The sequence below is a fragment of the Convolutriloba macropyga genome, chromosome 5, assembly GCF_964194025.1.
Source record: "Convolutriloba macropyga chromosome 5, txConMacr16.3, whole genome shotgun sequence".
In the NCBI taxonomy this organism is placed as follows: domain Eukaryota; kingdom Metazoa; phylum Xenacoelomorpha; order Acoela; family Convolutidae; genus Convolutriloba; species Convolutriloba macropyga.
In genome coordinates this window covers 77,364,638-77,390,385 of record NC_134472.1, presented here as the reverse complement: position 1 = coordinate 77,390,385, position 25,748 = coordinate 77,364,638, and the positions used below count along the sequence as shown (strand labels likewise).

Below are 25,748 nucleotides of genomic sequence, written 5' to 3'. Positions count from 1 at the left end.
AAAAACTATGCAGCAAGCTATTATTAATCTCTAGAGCACGTTTCTTGGCACCTAGGGCTAAGAAAACTCAAAAAAGGAAAATTTTACAAAACACTTGGAATTATACAAATTAGCATAAATTTGCGTGTTTATGCTGCGAGTAACAAAAGATATAGATCTTATAATGGTACTAAAATATTCATTTTCGGAAAAAGCCTTTACGAACTTTTACAAACCACAATTTTAGACTGCTGCAATAAAAAAATGAAGAAAGACGAAGAAACGCAAAAATTAAACATTTTGGGCTTAAAAACTCTTTAAAAACCTTAACCTTGAATTACGGCCTTCCAGCAGCTTCACCACTCTAAGTTCTTGAAGGAATTCTAAAAGCGGCTAAGGGCCTCTTACGAAACTTGATACGCATTGAGCTTTACCCGTTCATCTCGTTTTAAAAGTACCAAGCCATGATCTTACAAAAAAAGAGAGCACTAAAAGAACCCAAATCTTGAACTTTTTACCTTAAAAAGATCAGAATTAATACCCTTAAAATACTCATTAGACTAAAGCTGGACAAACATTAAAAAACCCCGAAAAATGCGGAACTTGACGCAAAATTCTACATTTTGCAAATATTTTGATTTGAAAACCTTTCCGCTGCCTGCATCTCCAGCAACCTATCAGCAAGACTCTTGAACAAATAATTAACCCTTGAAGATCCATTATAACAGAAATTGACAGATATTTCAAAACTTGAAAATTCAAGCTTTACTTAATTATTGATAAAAATTGTGATACTATTATCTTCAGAAACTTTTTTTGTCTTCGGAAATCATCCAGTAATCTAGGTTCAAGCCACGAAAAAATTTCACTGGCACAAGTATTGATAAAGTCTGCAAAATATAATTTTCAGAGCATAAAAAAATTAAAAATTTGTCACCAAAAAGACATAATAAAATGTAGAACACCACTCCATTGACTGCCACTCCACTACAGTAACCTTCTATCAATCTGTGTAGGAGGCTCTCTGGCACCTGGGGCTAAAAACACTCAAAAAGACATATTTCGGAAAAAATTCAAAAGAACCGCAAGTTGTATAAAACATTAGTCAAATTAGAAAAATGAAAACCATTCTATCTCCATTAGAAGTGACATATTATGCAGTAACATTTTAAAATCTAGAAGAGGTTAACTGCCAACTATGGCGGGAAATAATTAAAAATCAAACTTTTTTTCAAAAATTGCTAGTTTTTTAAAAATTCTAAAATCCGTCAATTTAAAAAGTTGAAAACCATTCTCTTTTTACTAAAAACTATGCAGCAAGCTATTATTAATCTCTAGAGCACGTTTCTTGGCACCTAGGGCTAAGAAAACTCAAAAAAGGAAAATTTTACAAAACACTTGGAATTATACAAATTAGCATAAATTTGCGTGTTTATGCTGCGAGTAACAAAAGATATAGATCTTATAATGGTACTAAAATATTCATTTTCGGAAAAGGCCTTTACGAACTTTTACAAACCACAATTTTAGACTGCTGCAATAAAAAAATGAAGAAAGACGAAGAAACGCAAAAATTAAACATTTTGGGCTTAAAAACTCTTTAAAAACCTTAACCTTGAATTACGGCCTTCCAGCAGCTTCACCACTCTAAGTTCTTGAAGGAATTCTAAAAGCGGCTAAGGGCCTCTTATGAAACTTGATACGCATTGAGCTTTACCCGTTCATCTCGTTTTAAAAGTACCAAGTCATGATCTTACAAAAAAAGAGACCACTAAAAGAACCCAAATCTTGAACTTTTTACCTTAAAGATCAGAAATAATACCCTTAAAATACTCATCAGACTAAAGTTGGACAAAAATTAAAAAACCCCGAAAAATGCGGAACTTGATGCAAAATTCTACATTTTGCAAATATTTTGATTTGAAAACCTTTCCGCTGCCTGCATCTCCAGCAACCTATCAGCAAGACTCTTGAACAAATAATTAACCCTTGAAGATCCATTATAACAGAAATTGACAGATATTTCAAAACTTGAAAATTCAAGCTTCACTAAATTATTGATAAAAATTGTGATACTATTATCTTCAGAAACTTTTTTGTCTTCGGAAATCATCCAGTAATCTAGGTTCAAGCCACGAAAAAATTTCACTGGCACATAAGTATTGATAAAGTCTGCATAATATAATTTTCAGAGCATAAAAAAATTAAAAATTTGTCACCAAAAAGACATAATAAAATGTAGAACACCACTCCATTGACTGCCACTCCACTACAGTAACCTTCTATCAATCTGTGTAGGAGGCTCTCTGGCACCTGGGGCTAAAAACACTCAAAAAGACATATTTCGGAAAAAATTCAAAAGAACCGCAAGTTGTATAGAACATTAGTCACATTAAAAAAATGAAAACCATTCTATCTCCATTAGAAGTGACATATTATGCAGTAACATTTCAAAAACTAGAAGAGGTTAACTGCCAACTACTGCGGGAAATAATTAAAAATCAAACTTTTTTTCAAAAATTGCTAGTTTTATTTTTTAAAAATGCAAAAATTCGTCAATTTAAAAAGTTGAAAACCATTCTCTTTTTACTAAAAACTATGCAGTAAGCTATTACTAATCTCAAGAGCACGTTTCTTGGCACCTAGGGCTAAGAAAACTAAAAAAACACAAAATTTAACAAAACACTTGAAATCGTACAAATTAGCATAAATTTGCGTGTTTATGCTGCGAGTAACAAAGGATATAGCTCTTATAAAAGTACTAAAATATTCATTTTCGGAAAAAAAATTAAACATTTTGGGCTCAAAGACTCTTAAAAAAAACCTTAACCTTTAATTACGGCCTTCTCAGTAGCTTCACCATTCTAAGTTCTTGAATGAATTCTAAACGCGGCTAAGGGCTTCTCATGAAATTTCATGCGCATTTAGCTTTACCCGTTCATCTTGTTTTAAAAGTACCAAGTCATGATCTCACAAAAAAGAGAGCACTAGTAGAACCCAATTCTTGAACCTTTTACCTTACAGATCAGAAATAATTCCCTTAAAATACTCATCAGACTAAAGCTGGACAAACCTTAAAAAAAACCCGAAAAATGCGGAACTTGATGCAAAATTCTAAACTTTGCGAATAATTTAATTTGGAAACCTTTTCCGCTGCATGAATCTTGAGCCTGTCCAGTAACCTATCAGCAAGACTCTTGAACAAATAAAAAACCCTTGAAGAACCATTATAATAGAAATTAACAAATATTTCAAAAACTTGAAAATTGAAGCTTTACTAAAATATTGATAAAAATTGTGATAAAATTATCTTCAGAAAATTTTTTTGTCTTCGGAAATCATCCAGTAATCTAAGCCATGAAAAAATTTCACTGGCACATAAGTATTGATAAAGTCTGCAAAATATAATTTTCAGAGCATAAAAAAATAAAAAATTTGTCACCAAAAAGACATAATAAAAAGTAGAATACCACTCCATTGACTGCCACTCCACTACAGTAACCTTCTATCAAACTGTGTAGGAGGCTCTCTGGCGCCTGGGGCTAAAAACACTCAATAAGACTCGGAAAAAATTGAAAAGAACCGCAAGTTGTATAGAACATTAGTCACATTAGAAAAATGAAAACCATTCTATCTCCATTAGAAGTGACATATTATGCAGTAACATTTCAAAACCTAGAAGAGGTTAACTGACAACTACGGCGGAAAAAATTTAAAAATCAAATTTTTTTTCAAAATTCTAAAATTTGTCAAATTAAAAAGTTGAAAACCATTCTTTTTTTTACTAAAAACTATGCAGTAAGCTATTATCAATCTCTAGAGCACGTTTCTTGGCACCTAGGGCTAAGAAAACTAAAAAAGACGAAATTTTACAAAACACTTGAAATTGTACAAATTAGCATAAATTTGCGTGTTTATGCTGCGAGTAAAAGATATAGCTCTTATAATGGTACTAAAATATTCATTTTCGGAAAACGCCTTTTTCAACTTTTACAAACCACAATTTTAGACTGCTGCAATAAAAAAATGAAGAAAGACAAGGAAAGGAAAAAATTAAACACTTTGGGCTTAAAGACTCTTAAAAAAACCTTAACCTTTAATTACGGCCTTCTCATTAGCTTCACCACTCAAAGTTCTTGAATGAATTCTAAACGCGGTTAAGGGCTTCTCATGAAACTTGATGCGAATTGAGCTTCAACCGTTCATCTCGTTTTAAAAGTACCAAGTCATGATCTTACAAAAAAAAGAGCACTAGTAGAACCCAATTCTTGAACCTTTTACCTTAGAGATCAGATATAATTCCCTTAAAATACTCATCAGACTAAAGCTGGAAAAACATTAAAAAAACCCCGAAAAATGCGGAATTTGATGCAAAATTCTAAATTTTGCAAATATTTTAAATTGGAAACCTTTTCCGCTGCCTGCATCTCGAGCCTGTCCAGTAACCTATCAGCAAGACTCTTGAACAAATAATAAACCCTTGAAGATCCATTATAAAAGAAATTGACAAATATTTCAAAAACTTGAAAATTGAAGCTTTACTGAAAAAAATGATAAAATTTGTGATACAATTATCTTCAGAAACTTTTTTGTCTCCGGAAATAATCCAGTAATCTAAGCCATGAAAAAATTTCACTGGCACATAAGTATTGATAAAGTCTGCAAAAAATAATTTTCAGAGCATAAAAAAATTAAAAATTTGTCACCAAAAAGACATGATAAAATGTAGAATACCACTCCATTGACTGCCACTCCACTACAGTAACCTTCTATCAAACTGTGTAGGAGGCTCTCTGGCACCTGGGGCTAAAAACACTCAAAAAGACATATTTCGGAAAAAATTCAAAAGAACTGCAGGTTGTATAAAAAGTTAGACATATTAGAAAAATGAAAACCATTCTATCTCCATTAGAAGTAACATATTATGCAGTAACATTTCAAAACCTAGAAGAGGTTAACTGGCACCTACGGCGGGAAAAATTTGAAAATCAATTTTTTTTCAAAAATTGCTAGTTTTATTTTTTAAAAATGCAAAAATTCGTCAATTTAAAAAGTTGAAAACCATTCTCTTTTTACTAAAAACTATGCAGTAAGCTATTACTAATCTCAAGAGCACATTTCTTGGCACCTAGGGCTAAGAAAACTAAAAAAAAGACAAAATTTAACAAAACACTTGAAATCGTACAAATTAGCATAAATTTGCGTGTTTATGCTGCGAGTAACAAAGGATATAGCTCTTATAAAAGTACTAAAATATTCATTTTCGGAAAACGTCTTTATCAACTTTTACAAACCACAATTTTATACTGCTGCAAAAAAGAAATGAAGAAAGACGAAGAAACGCAAAAATTAAACATTTTGGGCTCAAAGACTCTTAAAAAAAACCTTAACCTTTAATTACGGCCTTCTCAGTAGCTTCACCATTCTAAGTTCTTGAATGAATTCTAAACGCGGCTAAGGGCTTCTCATGAAATTTCATGCGCATTTAGCTTTACCCGTTCATCTTGTTTTAAAAGTACCAAGTCATGATCTTACAAAAAAGAGAGCACTAGTAGAACCCAATTCTTGAACCTTTTACCTTACAGATCAGAAATAATTCCCTTAAAATACTCATCAGACTAAAGCTGGACAAACCTTAAAAAAAACCCGAAAAGTGCGGAACTTGATAAAAAATTCTAAACTTTGCGAATAATTTAATTTGGAAACCTTTTCCGCTGCATGAATCTTGAGCCTGTCCAGTAACCTATCAGCAAGACACCTGGGGCTAAAAACACTCAAAAAGACATATTTCGGAAAAAATTCAAAAGAACCGCAAGCTGTATAAAAAGTTAGACATATTAGAAAAATGAAAACCATTCTATCTCCATTAGAAGTAACATATTATGCAGTAACATTTCAAAACCTAGAAGATGTTAACTGGCACCTACTGCGGGAAAAATTTAAAAAAACTTTTTTTTTCAAAAATTGCTAGTTTTATTTTTAAATGCTAAAATTTGTCAATTTAAAAAGTTGAAAACCATTTTTCTTCTACTAAAAACTATGCAGTAAGCTATTATTAATCTCTAGAACACGTTTCTTGGCACCTCGGGCTATGAAAACTAAAAAAAGACAAAATTTTACAAAACACTTGAAATTGTACAAATTAGCATAAATTTGCGTGTTTATGCTGCGAGTAACAAAAGATATAGCTCTTATAATGGTACTAAAATATTCATTTTCGGAAAACGCTTTTTTCAACTTTTACAAACCAGAATTTTAGACTGCTGCAATAAAAAAATGAAGAAAGAAGAAGAAAGGAAAAAATTAAACACTTTGGGCTCAAAAACTCTAAAAAAACCTTAACCTTTAATTACGGCCTTCTCAGTAGCTTCACCATTCTAAGTTTTTGAATGAATTCTAAACGCGGTTAAGGGCTTCTCATGAAACTTGATGCGAATTGAGCTTCAACCGTTCATCTCGTTTTAAAAGTACCAAGTCATGATCTTACAAAAAAAGAGCACTAGTAGAACCCAATTCTTGAACCTTTTACCTTAGAGATCAGAAAAAATTCCCTTAAAATACTCATCAGACTAAAGCTGGAAAAACATTAAAAAACCCCGAAAAATGCGGAATTTGATGCAAAATTCTAAATTTTGCAAATATTTTAAATTGGAAACCTTTTCTGCTGCCTGCATCTCGAGCCTGTCCAGTAACCTATCAGCAAGACTCTTGAACAAATAATAAACCCTTGAAGATCCATTATAATAGAAATTGACAAATATTTCAAAAACTTGAAAATTGAAGCTTTACTGAAAAAAATGATAAAATTTGTGATACAATTATCTTCAGAAACTTTTTTGTCTCCGGAAATAATCCAGTAATCTAAGCCATGAAAAAAATTCACTGGCACATAAGTATTGATAAAGTCTGCAAAAAATAATTTTCAGAGCATAAAAAAATTAAAAATTTGTCACCAAAAAGACATGATAAAATGTAGAATACCACTCCATTGACTGCCACTCCACTACAGTAACCTTCTATCAAACTGTATAGGAGGCTCTGGCACTTGGGGCTAAATACACTCAAAAAGACACATTTCGGAAAAAACTCAAAAGAACCGCAAGTTGTATAAAAAATTACTAAAATTAGACACATTAGAAAGATGAAAACCATTAGAAGTAACATACTATGCAGTAACATTTCAAAACCTAGAAGAGGTTAACTGGCACCTACGGCGGGAAAAATTTGAAAATCAATTTTTTTTCAAAAATTGCTAGTTTTATTTTTTAAAAATGCGAAAATTCGTCAATTTAAAAAGTTGAAAACCATTCTCTTTTTACTAAAAACTATGCAGTAAGCTATTACTAATCTCAAGAGCACGTTTCTTGGCACCTAGGGCTAAGAAAACTAAAAAAAGAGAAAATTTAACAAAACACTTGAAATTGTACAAATTAGCATAAATTTGCGTGTTTATGCTGCGAGTAACAAAAGATATAGCTCTTATAATGGTACTAAAATATTCATTTTCGGAAAACGCTTTTTTCAACTTTTACAAACCAGAATTTTAGACTGCTGCAATAAAAAAATGAAGAAAGAAGAAGAAAGGAAAAAATTAAACACTTTGGGCTCAAAAACTCTAAAAAAACCTTAACCTTTAATTACGGCCTTCTCAGTAGCTTCACCATTCTAAGTTTTTGAATGAATTCTAAACGCGGTTAAGGGCTTCTCATGAAACTTGATGCGAATTGAGCTTCAACCGTTCATCTCGTTTTAAAAGTACCAAGTCATGATCTTACAAAAAAAGAGCACTAGTAGAACCCAATTCTTGAACCTTTTACCTTAGAGATCAGAAAAAATTCCCTTAAAATACTCATCAGACTAAAGCTGGAAAAACATTAAAAAACCCCGAAAAATGCGGAATTTGATGCAAAATTCTAAATTTTGCAAATATTTTAAATTGGAAACCTTTTCTGCTGCCTGCATCTCGAGCCTGTCCAGTAACCTATCAGCAAGACTCTTGAACAAATAATAAACCCTTGAAGATCCATTATAATAGAAATTGACAAATATTTCAAAAACTTGAAAATTGAAGCTTTACTGAAAAAAATGATAAAATTTGTGATACAATTATCTTCAGAAACTTTTTTGTCTCCGGAAATAATCCAGTAATCTAAGCCATGAAAAAAATTCACTGGCACATAAGTATTGATAAAGTCTGCAAAAAATAATTTTCAGAGCATAAAAAAATTAAAAATTTGTCACCAAAAAGACATGATAAAATGTAGAATACCACTCCATTGACTGCCACTCCACTACAGTAACCTTCTATCAAACTGTATAGGAGGCTCTGGCACTTGGGGCTAAATACACTCAAAAAGACACATTTCGGAAAAAACTCAAAAGAACCGCAAGTTGTATAAAAAATTACTAAAATTAGACACATTAGAAAGATGAAAACCATTAGAAGTAACATACTATGCAGTAACATTTCAAAACCTAGAAGAGGTTAACTGGCACCTACGGCGGGAAAAATTTGAAAATCAATTTTTTTTCAAAAATTGCTAGTTTTATTTTTTAAAAATGCGAAAATTCGTCAATTTAAAAAGTTGAAAACCATTCTCTTTTTACTAAAAACTATGCAGTAAGCTATTACTAATCTCAAGAGCACGTTTCTTGGCACCTAGGGCTAAGAAAACTAAAAAAAGAGAAAATTTAACAAAACACTTGAAATCGTACAAATTAGCATAAATTTGCGTGTTTATGCTGCGAGTAACAAAGGATATAGCTCTTATAAAAGTACTAAAATATTCATTTTCGGAAAACCTCTTCATCAACTTTTACAAACCACAATTTTAGGCTGCTGCAATAAAAAATGAAGACGAAGAAAAGCAAAAATTAAACACTTTGGGCTCAAAAACTCTAAAAAACCCATAACCTTTAAATACGGCCTTCTCAAAAGCTTCACCATTCTAAGTTCTTGAATGAAATCTAAACGCGGCTAAGGGCTTCTCATGAAACTTGATGCGCATTGAGCTTCATCCGTTCATCTTGTTTTAAAAGTACCAAATGATGATCTTACAAAAAAAAGCACTAGTAGAACCCAATTGTTGAACCTTTTACCTTAAAGATCAGAAATGATTCCCTTAAAATAGTCATCAGACTAAAGCTGGACAAACATTAAAAAAAAACTCCGAAAAATGCGGAACTTGATGCAAAATTCTAAATTTTGCAAAAATTTTAATTTCAATACCTTTTCCGCTGCCTTCAACTCGAGCCTGTCCAGTAACCTATCAACCAGACTCTAAAAAATTAATTGGACCTTGAAGATCCATATCAGCTTAGAAATTGACAAAAGTTTCAAATATTTGAAAAAACAAGCTTTATTAAAATATTTATATACTTGTTGATATTAATATCTATAGAGACTTCCATTGTCTTGAGAAATCATCTAGTAATCCAGGTTCAAGCCATGGAAAAATTTCACTGGCACAAAGATCGATAAAGTCTGAAACATAATTCTCAGAGCTTAAAAAAATTAAAAATTTGTCACCAAAAAGACATAATTAAATGTAGAATACCACTCCATTGACTACCACTCCACTACAGTAACCTTCTATCAAACTGTATAGGAGGCTCTGGCACCTGGGGTTAAATACACTCAAAAAGACACATTTCGGAAAAAACTCAAAAGAACCGCAAGTTGTATAAAAATTACTGAAATTAGACACATTAGAAAGAAGAAAACCATTAGAAGTAACATATTATGCAGTAACATTTCAAAACCTAGAAGAGGTTAACTGGCACCTACGGCGGGAAAAATTTGAAAATCAATTTTTTTTTCAAAGATTGCGAGTTTTATTTTTTTAAAATGAGAAAATTACTGAATTTAAAAAGTTGAAAACTATTCTCTTTTTACTAAAAACTATGCAGTAAGCTATTATTAAACTCTAGAGCACGTTTCTTGGCACCTAGGGCTAAGAAAACTAAAAAAAGGACAAAATTTAACAAAACACTTGAAATCGTACAAAATAGCATAAATTTGCGTGTTTATGCTATGAGTAACAAAGGATATAGCTCTTATAAAAGTACTAAAATATTAATTTTCGGAAAACTCCTTTATCAACTTTTACAAACCACAATTTTAGACTGTTGCAATAAAAAAATGAAGAAAGACGAAGAAACGCAAAAATTAAACACTTTGGGTTAAAAAACCTTAACCTTTAATTACGGCCTTCTTAGTAGCTTCACCATTCTAAGTTCTTGAATGAATTCTAAACGCGGCTAAGGGCTTCTCTTGAAATTTGATGCGCATTGAGCTTTACCCGTTCATCTTGTTTTAAAAGTACCAAATCATGATCTTACAAAAAAAGAGAGCACTAGTAGAACCCAATTGTTGAACCTTTTACTCTAAAGATCAGAAATGATTCCCTTAAAATACTCATCAGACTAAAGCTGGACAAACATTAAAAAAACTCCGAAAAATGCGGAACTTGATACAAAACTCTAAATCTTGCAAAAATTTCAATTTCAATACCTTTTCCGCTGCCTTCAACTTGAGTCTGTCCAGTAACCTATCAACCAGACTCTAAAAAATTAATTGGCCCTTAATATCAGTTTAGAAATTGACAAAAATTTCAAATATTTGAAAATCCAAGCTTTATTAAAATATTGATATACTTGATGATATTAATATCTATAGAGCCTTCCATTGTCTTTAAAAATCATCTAGTTCAAGCCATGGAAAAATTTCACTGGCACAAAGATCGATAAAGTCTGTAAAATATAATTTTCAGAGCTTAAAAAAATTAAAAATTTTTCATCAAAAAGACATAATTAAATGTAGAATACCACTCCATTGACTACCAATCTACTACAGTAACCTTCTATCAAACTGTATAGGAGGCTCTGGCACCTGGGGCTAAATCAACTCAAAAAAACATTTCGGAAAAAAACACAAAAGAACCTCAAGTTGTATAAAAAACTACTAAAATTAGACACATTAGAAAGATGAAAACCATTAGAAGTAACATATTATGCAGTAACATTTCAAAACCTAGAAGAGGTTAACTGGCACCTACGGCGGGAGAAATTTGAAAATCAATTTTTTTTTCAAAAATTGCTAGTTTTATTTTTTAAAAATGCGAAAATTCGTCAATTTAAAAAGTTGAAAACCATTCTCTTTTTACTAAAAACTATGCAGTAAGCTATTACTAATCTCAAGAGCACGTTTCTTGGCACCTAGGGCTAAGAAAACTAAAAGACAAAATTTAACAAAACACTTGAAATCGTACAAATTAGCATAAATTTGCGTGTTTATGCTGCGAGTAACAAAGGATATAGCTCTTATAAAAGTACTAAAATATTCATTTTCGGAAAACGTCTTTATCAACTTTTACAAACCACAATTTTATACTGCTGCAAAAAAGAAATGAAGAAAGACGAAGAAACGCAACAATTAAACATTTTGGGCTCAAAAACTCTTAAAAAATCTTAACATTGATTTACGGCCTTCTCAGTAGCTTCACCATTCTAAGTTCTTGAATGAAATCTAAACGCGGCTAAGGGCTTCTCATGAAACTCGATGCGAATCGAGCTTTACCCGTTCATCATGTTTTAAAAGTACCAAATCATGATCTTACAAAAAAAGAGAGCACTAGTAGAACCCAATTGTTGAACCTTTTACCTTAAAGATCAGAAATGATTCCCTTAAAATACTCATCAGACTAAAGCTGGACAAACATTTGAGAAAACTCCGAAAAATGCGGAACTTGATGCAAAATTTTAAATTTTGCAAAAATTATAAATTCAATAGTTTTTCCGCTGTCTTCAACTCGAGTCTGTCCAGTAACCTATCAACCAGACTCTTAAAAAATTAATTGGCCCTTGAAGATCCATATCAGCTTAGAAATTGACAAAAAATTTCAAATATTTGAAAATCCAAGCTTTATTAAAATATTGATATACTTGATGATATTAATATCTATAGAGCCTTCCATTGTCTTTAAAAATCATCTAGTAATCCAGGTTCAAGCCATGGAAAAATTTCACTGGCACAAAGATCGATAAAGTCTGTAAAATATAATTTCCAGAGCTTAAAAAAAATAAAAAATTTGTCACCAAAAAGACATAATTAAATGTAGAATACCACTCCATTGACTACCACTCCACTACAGTAACTTTCTATCAAACTGTATAGGAGGCTCTGGCAACTGGGGCTAAATACACTCAAAAAGACACATTTGGGAAAAAAACTCAAAAGAACGGCAAGTTGTATAAAAAATTACTAAAATTAGACACATTAGAAAGATGAAAACCATTAGAAGTAACATATTATGCAGTAACATTTCAAAACCTAGAAGAGGTTAACTGGCACCTACGGCGGGAGAAATTTGAAAATCAATTTTTTTTTTCAAAAATTGCTAGTTTTATTTTTTAAAAATGCGAAAATTCGTCAATTTAAAAAGTTGAAAACCATTCTCTTTTTACTAAAAACTATGCAGTAAGTTATTATTAATCTCTGGAGCAAGTTTCTTGGCACCTAGGGCTGAGAAAACTAAAAAAAGAAAATTATACAAAAAAACTTGAAATTGTACAAATTGGTATAAATTTTCGTGTTTAAGATTCGAGTAACAAAAGATATAGCTCTTATAATAGTACCAAAATATTCATTTTTGGAAAAAGCCTTTATCAACTGTTACAAACCACAATTTTAGACTGCTGCATTAAAAAAATGAAGGAAGACGAAGAAGAGCAAAAACAAAACATTTTGGGCTCAAAAACTCTTAACCTTAACCTTGAATTACGGCCTTCCCAGTAGCTTCACCACTCTTGAGGGAATACTAAACGCAGCTAAGAGCCTCTAATGAAAAAAGCTAAAATTCGTGATTTTAAAAAGTTGACAACCATTCCCTTACTACTAAAAACTATGCAGTAAGCTATTATTAATCTCTAGAGCACGTATCTTGGCACCTAGGGCTGAGAGAACTCAAAAAAAAAAATTATACAGAAACTTGAAAATGTACAAATTGGTATAAATTTGCGTGTTTATGATTCGAGTAACAAAAGATATAGCTCTTATAATGGTACTGAAATATTCATTTTTGGAAAAGGCCTTTATCAACTTTTACAAACCACAATTTTAGGCTGCTCCAATAAAAAAAATTGAAGACGAAGAAACGCAACAATTAAACATTTTGGGCTCAAAAACTCTTAAAAAATCTTAACATTGATTTACGGCCTTAACGAGAGCTTCAACACTCTAAGTTCTTGAAGGAATTCTAAACGCGACTAAGGGCCCATATTGAAACTTGATGCGCATTGAGCTTAACCCGTTCATCCGGTTTTTGAAAGTACAAAGTCATGATCTTACAAAAAAAAGAGAACCAATAGAATCCAATTCTTGATGCTTTTACCTTAAACATCAGAAACTATTCCCTTAAAAGCACTCATTTACCCACGCACGGAACTTGAAAGGGCTTCAACGGCTCCACTAAAGCTGGAAAAACATTAAAAAACCCAAAAATTGCCAAACTTCAATTCTAGATTTCGCAAATTTTTTAATTTGAAAATCTTCTCCGCTGCCTGCATCTCGAGCCTGCACAGTAACCTATCAGCAAGACTCTTGAAAAAATAATTAACCCTGGAAGATCCAATAATATTGCAAGTGACAAAAATTTCAACAACCTTGAGAAATCCAGCTTTATTACAATATTGATAAAATTGGTGAAATTATTATTTTTAGAAACTTTCATTGTCTTCAGAAATCATCCAGTAATCCAGGTTCAAGCCATGGAAAAATTTCACTGGCACATTAAGATCGATGAAATCCGTAAAACACAATTCTCAGAGCTTTAAAAAATACAAAATTTGTCACAAAAAAGACAGAAAATGTAGAATACCACTCCATTGACTACCACTCCACTAGAGTCACCTTCTATCAAACTGTATACGAGGCTCTCTAGCATCTGGGGCTAAATACACTCCAAGAAACATATTTCGAAAAAAAATCAAAACAACCGCAGTTTGTATAAAAGATTACAAAAATTAGTCACATTAAAAAATGAAAACCATTCTATCTCCAACTGAATTAAAATATTATGCAGTTACATTTCAAAACCTGGAGGAGGTTACCTGGCCGCTACGGCGGGAAAAATTTAAATATCAATTTTTTTTTAAATTGCAAGTTTTTTTTTAAAAAAATGCTAAAATTCGTGATTTTAAGTTGACAACCATTCCCTTACTACTAAAAACTATGCAGTTAGCTATTATTAATCTCTAGAGCACGTTTCTTGGCACCTAGGGCTGAGAAAACTAAAAAAAAGTTATACAAAAAATTGAAATTGTACAAATTGGTATAAATTTGCGTGTTCATGATTCGAGTAACAAAAGATATAGCTCTTATAATTGTACTAAAATATTCATTTTTGGAAAAGGCCTTTATCAACTCTTACAAACCACAATTTTAGGCTGCTCCAATAAAAAAAAGAAGACAAAGAAACGCAACAATTAAACATTTTGGGCTCAAAAACTCTTAAAAAAATCTTAACCTTGATTTACGGCCTTAACAGTAGCTTCAACACTCTAAGTTCTTGAAGGAATTCTAAACGCGACTAAGGGCCCATATTGAAACTTGATGCGCATTGAGCTTAAACCGTTCATCCGGTTTTTGAAAGTACAAAGTCATGATCTTACAAAAAAAGAACACCAATAGAATCCAATTCTTGATGCTTTTACCTTAAACATCAGAAACTATTCCCTTAAAAACACTCATTTACCCACGCACGGAACTTGAAAGGGCTTCAACGGCTCCACTAAAGCTGGAAAAACGTTAAAAAACCCGAAAATTGCCAAACTTCAATTCTAGATTTCGCAAATTTTTCAATTTGAAAATCTTCTTCGCTGCCTGCATCTCGAGCCTGCACAGTAACCTATCAGCAAGACTCTTGAAAAAAAATTAACCCTGGAAGATCCAATAATATTGCAAGTGACAAAAATTTCAACAACCTTGAGAAATCAAGCTTTATTACAATATTGATAAAATTGGTGATATTATTTTTAGAAACTTTCATTGTCTTCAGAAATCATCCAGTAATCCAGGTTCAAGCCATGGAAAAATTTTACTGGCACATAAAGATCGATAAAATCCGTAAAACACAATTCTCAGAGCTTTAAAAAATACAAAATTTGTCACAAAAAAGACAGAAAATGTAGAATACCACTCCATTGACTACCACTTCACTAGAGTCACCTTCTATCAAACTGTATACGAGGCTCTCTAGCATCTGGGGCTAAATACACTCCAAGAAACATATTTCGAAAAAAAATCAAAACAACCGCAGTTTGTATAAAAGATTACAAAAATTAGTCACATTAAAAAATGAAAACCATTCTATCTCCAACTGAATTAAAATATTATGCAGTTACATTTCAAAACCTGGAGGAGGTTACCTGGCCGCTACGGCGGGAAAAATTTAAATATCAATTTTTTTTTAAATTGCAAGTTTTTTTTTTAAAAAAGTGCTAAAATTCGTGATTTTAAAAAGTTGACAACCATTCCCTTACTACTAAAAACTATGCAGTTAGCTATTATTAATCTCTAGAGCACGTTTCTTGGCACCTAGGGCTGAGAAAACTAAAAAAAATTATACAAAAATTTGAAATTGTACAAATTGGTATAAATTTGCGTGTTCATGATTTGAGTAACAAAAGGTATAGCTCTTATAATGGTACTAAAATATTCATTTCTGGAAAAGGCCTTTATCAACTCTTACAAACCACAATTTTAGGCTGCTCCAATAAAAAGAAGACGAAGAAACGCAACAATTAAACATTTTGGGCTCAAAAACTCTTAAAAAAATATTAACCATGATATTAACCTTGATTTACGGCCTTAACAGTAGCTTCAACACTCTAAGTTCTTGAAGGAATTCTAAACGCGACTAAGGGCCCATATTGAAACTTGATGCGCATTGAGCTTAAACCGTTCATCCGGTTTTTGAAAGTACAAAGTCATGATCTTACCAAAAAAGAGCACCAATAGAATCCAATTCTTGATGCTTTTACCTTAAACATCAGAAACTATTCCCTTAAAAATACTCATTTACCCACGCACGGAACTTGAAAGGGCTTCAACGGCTCCACTAAAGCTGGAAAAACATTAAAAGACCCGAAAATTGCCAAAACTTCAATTCCAGATTTCGCAAATTTTTCAATTTGAAAATCTTCTCCGCTTGCATCTCGAGCCTGCACAGTAACCTATCAGCAAGACTCTTGAAAAAATAATTAACCCTGGAAGATCCAATAATATTGCAAGTGACAAAAACTTCCACAACCTTGAGAAATCAAGCATTATTAAAACATTGATAAAATTGGTGATATTATTATCATTAGAAACTTTCACTGTCTTCAGAAATCATCCAGTAATCCAGGTTCAAGCCATGGAAAAATTTCACTGGCAGAAAGATCGATAAAGTCTGTAAAATAAAACTTTCAGTGCTTTAAAAAATTCAAAATTTGTCACCAAAAAGACATAAAATGTAGAATACCACTCCACTGACTACCACTCCACTACAGTAACCTTCTACCAAACTCTATAGGAGGCTCTCTGGCATCTGGGGTCGAACAAACTCAAAAGAACTTCGAAAAAAACAAAAAAGAACCGCAAGATGTATAAAAAAAAACTAAAATTAGTCACATTAAAAAAATGAAAACCATTCTATCTCCACTAGAATTAAGATATTATGGAGTTACATTTCAAAACCTGGAGGAGGTTACCTGGCCCCTACGGCGGAAAAAATTTAAATATCAGTTTTTTTTTAAAATGCAAGTTTTATTTTCAAAAAATACTAAAATTCGTGATTTTAAAAAGTTGACAACCATTCCCTTACTACTAAAAACTCTGCAGTAAGCTCTTATTAACCTCTAGAGCACGTTTCTTGGCACCTAGGGCTGAGAAAACTAAAAAATTAAAATTATACAAAAACTTGAAATTGCACAAATTGGTATAAATTTGCGTGTTTATGCTTCGAGTAACAAAAGATATAGCTCTTATAATGGTACTAAAATATTCATTTTTCCAAAAGGCCTTTATCAACTTTTACAAACCACAATTTTACGCTGCTCCAATAAAAAAATTGAAGACGAAGAAACGCAACAATTACAAGCAGTAACATATCATGAAAACCTCGAGGATATTCCCTGGACCCTGCAACTGGATAAACTTTGATAATGACAATAAATGTCGAAAAATTTGAAAAAAGCAAGTCTTATAAAAAAACCGATAATTTTTTATTTTAAAATGTTGAACACCATTCCATCACCACTAGAAACTATTCAGTAATGTATTATCAAACCCGAGAGGAGATTCATTCACACATAGGACTGAAAAATCCCAAAACCAGACAAACTTTCAAAAAACTTGCAAACAACTGTACAAAATAGTACAAATTTGCGTGTTTATGCTTCGAGTACAAAAATAAATAGCTCTTAAAACGGTCATAAAACTTTATTCCTTGCAAAAGACCTCTATCTAATTTTGTAAAAAGGAGAGCTCCTAAATCATAGCCGTTGAGAGGCTGACAGCGGCTATTAATAATTTCAACAGTCTTCGTTCGAGACCAGCTAAAAACAAACCGACTAATGTCGGAAGAATTGCTCTCGAACGACAGGCGGGGCGGTTTAATTCAGGGGGTAAACCCTAGAAGAAAACTTTCTTTATATGTGCAAAAGAAGTTGACCACTCCAGGATTAGTCCTCAGATCGCAAAAGCTGTACCATTGTTGAACATGCCCGGCAGATTGCCGGAAAATAGCCGCCGTTGATTCCAATAAGCATGATTGGGATTGAAAGAATAGAAGATATTGAAAATAAAAGATTTTTGTACAAAAACATTTTTTAAGTCCGATTTGTTTTGATGGCATTTTGTAGTCGAACATAATGTACTTCTGTTTCTTAGAGGGAGACTACAGGGGCTACTATCAATACCAATAAGCATACGAGATGGTAACTAAAACTTATAGGAACGACGTTCAAATAGCGGGTATCTAAAATTGGGCTTTATGGGTTTATCCCGTTTCTACTTCTGACTTCAATTTTTCATACTGACTCTGCTCAATTTGAATTGCTTTGCTGAGCAACTGATGCTCAAAATCACTTTTAGCAGAATGAGAGAAGAGAGAAACTAGCCTAGAGAAGTCAAAAAGATATCACGCCAAATGTTGAAAAAGCGGCAAAATGAGGTAAAGCGAAACATTTTTTCGACGAAGTAAAAAAACATAGCAGGACGAGTCCTGACGTACAATTCAAAGAAATTTCATTGACTAAACAGCAAACTAGACCTAGAACGGACTATGAATGGATTGGGAAAACCATTTAATAAAAATCAGAACAAAAAAATAAGAAATAAACAGAAAATCAATGTCAAAATGCCGCATGTGAACAAAAAAACCACTAGCGAGAAATGAAAATTTAATTCAAACAAAAAACTAGGCCTACAATGAGCTGTGAATGGATTGGGAAAACCAATTAGAAGAAAAAGATCCAAAAAATCGAAAAAACAGTAAAAATCAGAGTGAAATTGCCGCATGTGAACAAAAAACCACTACCGAGAAACCGAATTTTTGTTCAAACACCGTTTTCTCACTCTACTTTAAATTAGAGCGAAAAAAATTCACGCCGCAAAACCACTCGCTTTTTCGCTCCATTTCCTGTTTCGGCGTGACCAAATTCATTACTCCAATTTGACTTCAAAAATCATGAAAATGTGTGAACAGATCTTTAAAAAAAACATAGCCGGAAGAATTCCGGAAACGACTCGAAGCGAAAATCCATTTAAATGCCTTCCAACTACTCACCAAAAAAAACGTGCTTTCACTAATTTATGCTTATCTTGAAACAAAGTAATGGAACAAAAAAGTAAAAACAATAATATCAAATCTGTTAAAATATGATAAAAAATCTGATTAAATTTTGTTATAAATTGAGATCTCGAAAAAACTATCTCCGCCAAAATAACTTCATCAAAACAACTAGTACTTACAAAAACCACTTATGTGAATTTTGAAAAAAATACTTAAGGCTGAAATTATGAAAAAAAAGCTCTTAAAAACAACTTTCACTGAAAAACTGGAAAAAGTTACTAAATTTTTTAATATTTCAAAAAACATATAAATCCAATAAAAATTCCCATCAACAAATAGGGTATCCAGACGAAAAACAATAGGCAAGTCATAATAGGCAAAGAAACTTAACTAAAAACAGAAAAAACACGAAAAACTGCAAAAAATTAAGAAAAAGAGTTCCAATTTTCGCCATTTTTTTGTCAAATTTCTCAACAAAAAATGATTCTTACCAACAAAACTGTAACCAATTGTTATCATAAAATTACTTAAGTAGGAGGGGTTTCTTCAATACCCATTTGAGCCAGTAAAACAAAATAATCGTCAAAAAAACGCAAAAATTAGCCCGAAAATCAGCAAAATACATTAAAAACCTCCGAATTATCATAAAATTCATAATAATTTCCAGAAAACTTCAAACCACTACCGAAACCATCTTAAAATTAAAACAAAATCATAACCAAACCTCTGAGCCAAAATAAATGAAAAAAAACTGCTTTAAAAGCCGCACGTGAACAAAAAAATTTCGCTCGTGAAAATTTTTTCACACATCAATTTCTCGCTCTCTCAAAAACAGCGGTATGAACAAAAACCACTCTCTTTTCGCTCCGCTCTTCACTTTTGTTCAGCGCCAAAATCACTCCAAATTTTTTCACGCGTTTCATTTCCGCTTCAAAAATCACTCCAATAAAATTGATTTAAAAAAAAAGGACTTCTCCAATACTCCTCTTCGAGTCGTAAAAAAAGACAGCGCCCCAATACAATTCAAATTCTTTGAATTGTAAAAAAAATAGGAGCGCTATAATAGCCGGCTGAGAAGCTGAGGCGGCTATTAATAACCATCTCAAATGTTTTTCTGGTATGTTTCCTGCATAAAACCCTGAAGAACAGCTGTTTAGGTTAGCAATTTTCTGCCCACTGGGAGTTCATAACGAGTTACCTGCTTGTGGAAAAGTTTGGCCCTTCTCTACTCATGAGCCTAGTTAGCACTTGTGTCTGAAGTTGCAAACTCTCGCTTGAAGCATAGAGTAAATTTAACAATTGAGCAGTGTTCAGGCTGTCCATATTCTTCGGCAGTTCCCGGATGCTTGACCTTCGAAGAGGGGCAGCTTTGCTGAAAAGAAAGAGATGCCACTTAAAAAATGGAGAACTACAAGAGTAATCTAATAGGCATTTAACTACCACTTTCAAAAATTCTAGTACAATCTTAATATTGAATTGAAGCAATCGTTTTCATCGTTACGTTCATATAGCTCATGAGCAAAACAAAATGCCACTAAGCTTTGAACGTTGTGGAAATTATTCGAATGATTTATGCGGACCCAGTCTGTCAAGCAAGTTAGGGTAACGGTTGCAATTGCCAGATGCTTTGTCACGTAAGTATCAAGTTTTTTTTAATATAACCCGATGAAGCCAAATTTCTACAGAACTTCAAAATAGTGAATATCTGTCAAAAACAATAGATCACATTTTTTCGAAAAAAGGATCTACTCGATATTATTAGTGTCATCACTAATAAAGTCCTTCAAGCGAAAACAGCCATCTTTACTTAGGTGCGGTATCTGTTGCAGTAGCTGTAACAGTCAAATTGTCATCTGTGAACAATTCCTTTTTCACAGCTGCAGATGTGAACTGGGAGGGTTGGAACTTGTACTCTTCGTTCGCATCAACAGCAGAGAGGAAGTCTAGACTCTCCCAGCAACAGGCGGATATGAATGTCTGCATCCTCCCTAACTTAACAGGCACACCCACACAATGGCCTCGGCGGAAGGTGGTCAAAAGTTGAAGTAATTCACTCACTGCTGCTTGATCGCTGAAACAGCAAGACAAAATTAATTTTTTTCGGTTGCAAATTTTTACAAGAAGCGAACACTGCTCCAGCAAAGACAGTTATGCTAAATTAGCTAGCTTTTAATTCCGTTTTCTGCAAAAATTCAGAAAACGGAATTTTAATTCGCTTTAGAATATGTTTCAAAAATATCGGTTAGTCCGCGATCGAAAAAAATTTTGGGCTCGTTTAAATTCAAATCGCTTTAACACTGGCAACCGTAGCCAGATGTATTGTAAAGTGATTAATAGTACAAGGTTTATTGCACAAAAGGAAGGACAAAATAACGCATTTATGTCACCTGTTAAAAATGTCTTCTCTGAGAATACATGTAATCAGAGGTCGGCCCGCCACACTCCACGAGTTCCACACGAATCTAAGGAGATCTCTGATGTCTTCGACCAACATGGTCATATCTAGTGCCATGTAGAAGTCACTCTGCTCGAACACTAAGGGATAAGCCACCACAGTTCTTCCTCTTATTTTGTACATTTTACTCGTGCTCAAGGCTCCAAACGGACGATTAGGTCTACCTGAAGCAACAACCTGGACATAAATCGAAGGCTTTCTTTTATTCAGACGAAGCTTCAAAATCTGCTTACTAATGCCTCAATTAGTACTAATGTAAAGCTCTTCGTAGGGCGTGGACCATTTCAGGGGCACAACGAAATTCGAAATTAACAAAACATAGCTGGCAGATTGCCAGAAAATAGCCGCAAAATATTTGTAGATCGGCAGTCTAAAAAAACAGTAAAAAAGAAAGACCAAAAAAATTTGTCTTTTCATTGAAGGCTGATCTGTTATATTTTGATTAAAAATCTGTATAAGTTAATGCTGCCTCTATTAGCTGATCTCAAATAACCTTCATTTAGAGTGACACACACCCATTTGACCTTATCTCTGAATTAAGGTAAAGTAAAGTCAATTTCAAAGTGAGGAAGTCATTTTTGAGAGTGAGGTAAGTCAAGTGTGACCAAAAATTTAATCACGCGAATGAACAAAAAAACTCGCTCAACTAAGAGCGAAAAATGACGTCACGCATGCAATTCAGTTGAAATTGCATGAACGAGTGAACAAAAAGTGGCTGTGACGCCATATGGTCGTAACAAAAATCATGACGACGAAATAAAAAAACATAGCAGGACAAGTCCTGACGTACAATTCAAAGAATTTTCATTGACTAAACAGAAAACTAGACCTGGAACGGACTATGAATCAATTGAAAAAACCATTTAGAAAAAAATCCGATCCAAAAATTCGAAAAAAAGAGTAAAAATCAAAGTGAAATTGCCGCATGTGAACAAAAAAACCACTACCGATAGAGCTAATTGTTGTTCAAACACCGTATTCTCACTCTACTTTAAAATTAGAGCGAAAAATTTTCACGCCGCAAAACCACTCGCTTTTTCGCTCCATTTACTGTTTCGGCGTGACCAAAATCACTAATTCAATTTGACTTCAAAAATCATGAAAATCTGTGAACAGATCTTAAAAAAAAACATAGCCGGAAGAATTCCGGAAACAACTCGAAGGATAAAATTGCCCGTACTTATGACTTAATAAAAAGAACAACAATCGTAAACCCTGAACCTCCACAATTGCCATAAAAAATAAGGAAGAATAGAAACGGCATTCGAACACAAATTAAACAAAAAAACTAGAAAAACTTAATGAGTTTTTTAATAGTACAAGGAAGCATAAAATCGAGTAAAGTTTCTCTGCACTTAGAGCAATGAGAAGTTCGCAAAACAATGGGCAAGTCATAATAGGCTAGGAAACTTCTCACATTTAAAAAAAGAGAAAAACTCCAAAATAAGAAATGGTTTAAAATTTCTAAATTTTTCTACCAAATTTCCCAAGAAAAAAATGATTGATACCACGAGAACTTTAGTCAATTGGTAACCAAAAAAATCTTAAGTAACAAGCTTCTATTCGATTCCCACTTAACCATTAAAACAAAAAAACAGGCAAAAAACCATTAAATTTTGTCTAAAAATCAGCAAAACTGATCAAAATCCTCCAAATTAGCAGTAAACTCAAATGAACACTACTTGAACACTTCAATGCCTATCAACACAATCCTTAAACTAATACAATATCATAATCGAACTTCATAACCATCAAAAAATGAACAAAAAACTGCATTCAAAAGCCGCACGTGAAAAAAAAAGAATTCGCTCGCTTAGAGAAAATTTTTTCAGACATCAATTTCTCGCTCTCTCAAAAACAGCTGAATGAAAAAAAACCACTCCCTTTTCGCTCGACTCTTCAGATTTTTTTAGCGCCAAAATCAGTCCAAATTTTTTTACGCGTTTCAATTCCCGCTTCAAAAATCACTCCAATAAAATTGATTAAAAAATGTAATGATGTAAAATGATAAAAACGTAAATAATGAGATTAAGAAAAGTTAGTAATATCTGTTGAAAAGTGCTCTAAATATCTATTGAAAAGTGCTCTAAAGATATTCCATTAAAACCTCTAGAAAAGTTCCTATCGAAAGCTAGAATACTAAAAAGTAGCAAAAAGCAGAACCAGAAGATTTCAGCAAAAATTCAAAAATTACAAAAATTCGCGGAAGTCTTCATAAAAATTACTCAATTATCTTCAATAAAATGAAAAAAAAACTGAAATAAAATCATCAACTCGCATCAAAAACAACTAAATTGGACTATAGGCATCCCCAAATGCTATAAAAACTTGAAGAACACAAAGAGCATATAAAAACAACTTGAAAGAAATCTTTAAAAAAGCTTTTTTTATTTCGCAAGAGCATATAGAGCCAAAAACGTTAAATGGAGCAAAAAGAAAACTGAAAAACTTCCAAAGCAATAAAAAACCGAATAGGCTAAAAAAACTTCTCTAACTTTAGAAAAAAGCGAAGAACAGCAAAAAATTAAGAATAAATAAAAATGTTTAAGTTTATTGTCATTTTTCTTAACAAAAAAATCGTTTAAAACCAAAGAAAATGTAACCACTTGGTGTCTAAAGACTCAGTAACTAACATGCGTCTATTCGATGCCCATACAGAGCAATATAACAAGACAAAACGCAAAAAATTGCAAAAATTCGCCTAAAATTCAGCAAAATAGCTGAAAAACCAGCAAAATGGTATAAAATTCTTATTAATGACCAAAAACCTACAAACCACTATTAAAACAACCTCAAAAATCACTCAATATCATAATAAGACTTCTAGACCAAAAAAATTAACCAAAAAACGGTTTTAAAAAGCCGCACGTGAACAAAATTTCGCTCGCTTACAGAAATTTTTTTCACACCTCAATTTCTCGCTCTCTCGAAAACAGCGGAATGAACAAAAAACCACTCTCTTTTCGCTCCCCTCTTCACTTTTGTTCAGCACCCAAACCACTCTAAAATTTTTCACGCGTTTCACTTCCTGCTTCAAAATTCACTCCAACTAAAGTGATTAAAAAAAAGGACTTCTCCAATACTCCTCTTCGAGTCGTAAAAAAGACAGCGCCCCAATACAATTCAAATTCTTTGAATTGTAAAAAATCTTTGAATTGTAAAAAACCAAGAGAAGGCCAATAATAGCCCCAGCTATCGCTGTGCGGCTTTTAATAAAAAAACAACTAACAAATGTCGGACGAATTGCGGTCCTGTACTCTATTGTCGCCTGCTTCAAACGGAAGGGGCAGGAGGTAGTCAGCGAAGCAACAGGGTTACTAAGGCGCTTCAAACAGTGATTTAAGGCATTTAAAAGGTAAAGCAAAGTAAAATCAAACAAAACTTGAACATTTGGTCTCATGTAAATTGAAGTTGAAGTTACAGGAAATTAGTAGAACCAAAACAGAAAAAAAATGCCAAAACAATAACATTCCATTATGAATTAAAGACAAAATTAGACAATCAATTTTAAAAGAAAACATAGCCAGTAGATTGCCGGAATAGCTGCGAAAGAATAGACCTGCGTGCCATATAATAGAGATAGAAACAGATAAAGATCTAAATTGAAAAAAATCGACGCCGCTCAAAAAACTAAGCTAAAAAACATTCAGCGAAAAATTAACAAAGCTTGTTAAAATTCATTCCACAGAAGCCTCTTATTAGGGACCTTTACTGCACAAATGAGTTCCTTTGACCCTAAACAAATTCAAATTAAACTTAAGTTTTAAAGTGCAAAACTCATTTTATTGAGTGAGGTAAGTCACGTATGATCAAAATCTAATCACGCAAATAACCTAAGAACCTTTGCTAAAGCGAGTGAGAAATGACGTCACGCGCGCAAATTCCGTTAGTGAGAGGAAGTCATTCAGAAAATTTGACTTTTTCAGCTTTGCTGTGTGAACAAAAGTAAAACGAAAAAAAGGCGTCAGACGACGAAACAAAAAAAACCAAGAGCACCGCAATATAGCTTCGCTCAGCTTACAGCTTCGCAGCTATAATAAAATAGCTACCAAAAATCAGCCACGATGAGTTTGTAGATTTGCAGTCTCAGATAGATAAACATAACCGACTATCATGGGAAGAACTGATCTCAAATGACCGGCGACCAGTTAACTTTGGTGGCAGCGAGCTGATGCTTAGGGATGCCAGCTTTAAAAGGTCAAACATACCCGGCAGATTGCCGGAAAATAGTCGCCGTTGATTCCCATAAACACGATTGGGATTGAGGGAAGAGAAAAGCTAATGAAAAAAATGATTTTTGTACAAAAACAATTTTCAAGTGCAAATTATTTCGATGTCATTTTGCAGCTAAACAAACACACTCCTGTTTCGTATTGGCACAACATAGGGGCTAATTTCAAAACCAATAAGCAGAGATGTAACTAATAACAAAGTTTGGGACCTTTTCCGTGTGTGCCGCCCCAGAACGTTTTGCTCGC

The 25,748-nt window shown here is 32.8% G+C and overlaps 1 protein-coding gene across 1 annotated transcript in view; it reads right to left on the bottom strand.

Moving 5' to 3' along the window:
- Positions 1–25,748, bottom strand: part of LOC142339673 (phosphorylase b kinase regulatory subunit beta-like) — a 105,418-nt gene that overhangs the window by 30,931 nt on the left and 48,739 nt on the right. Inside the window, exons 7-9 of the mRNA XM_075389891.1 lie at positions 21,203–21,434; positions 20,623–20,886; positions 20,014–20,187 (exon numbers count right to left, since the gene is read on the bottom strand). Coding sequence (XP_075246006.1) covers positions 20,014–20,187; positions 20,623–20,886; positions 21,203–21,434 — 670 coding nt within the window. The remainder of the gene's footprint in view (positions 1–20,013; positions 20,188–20,622; positions 20,887–21,202; positions 21,435–25,748) is intronic.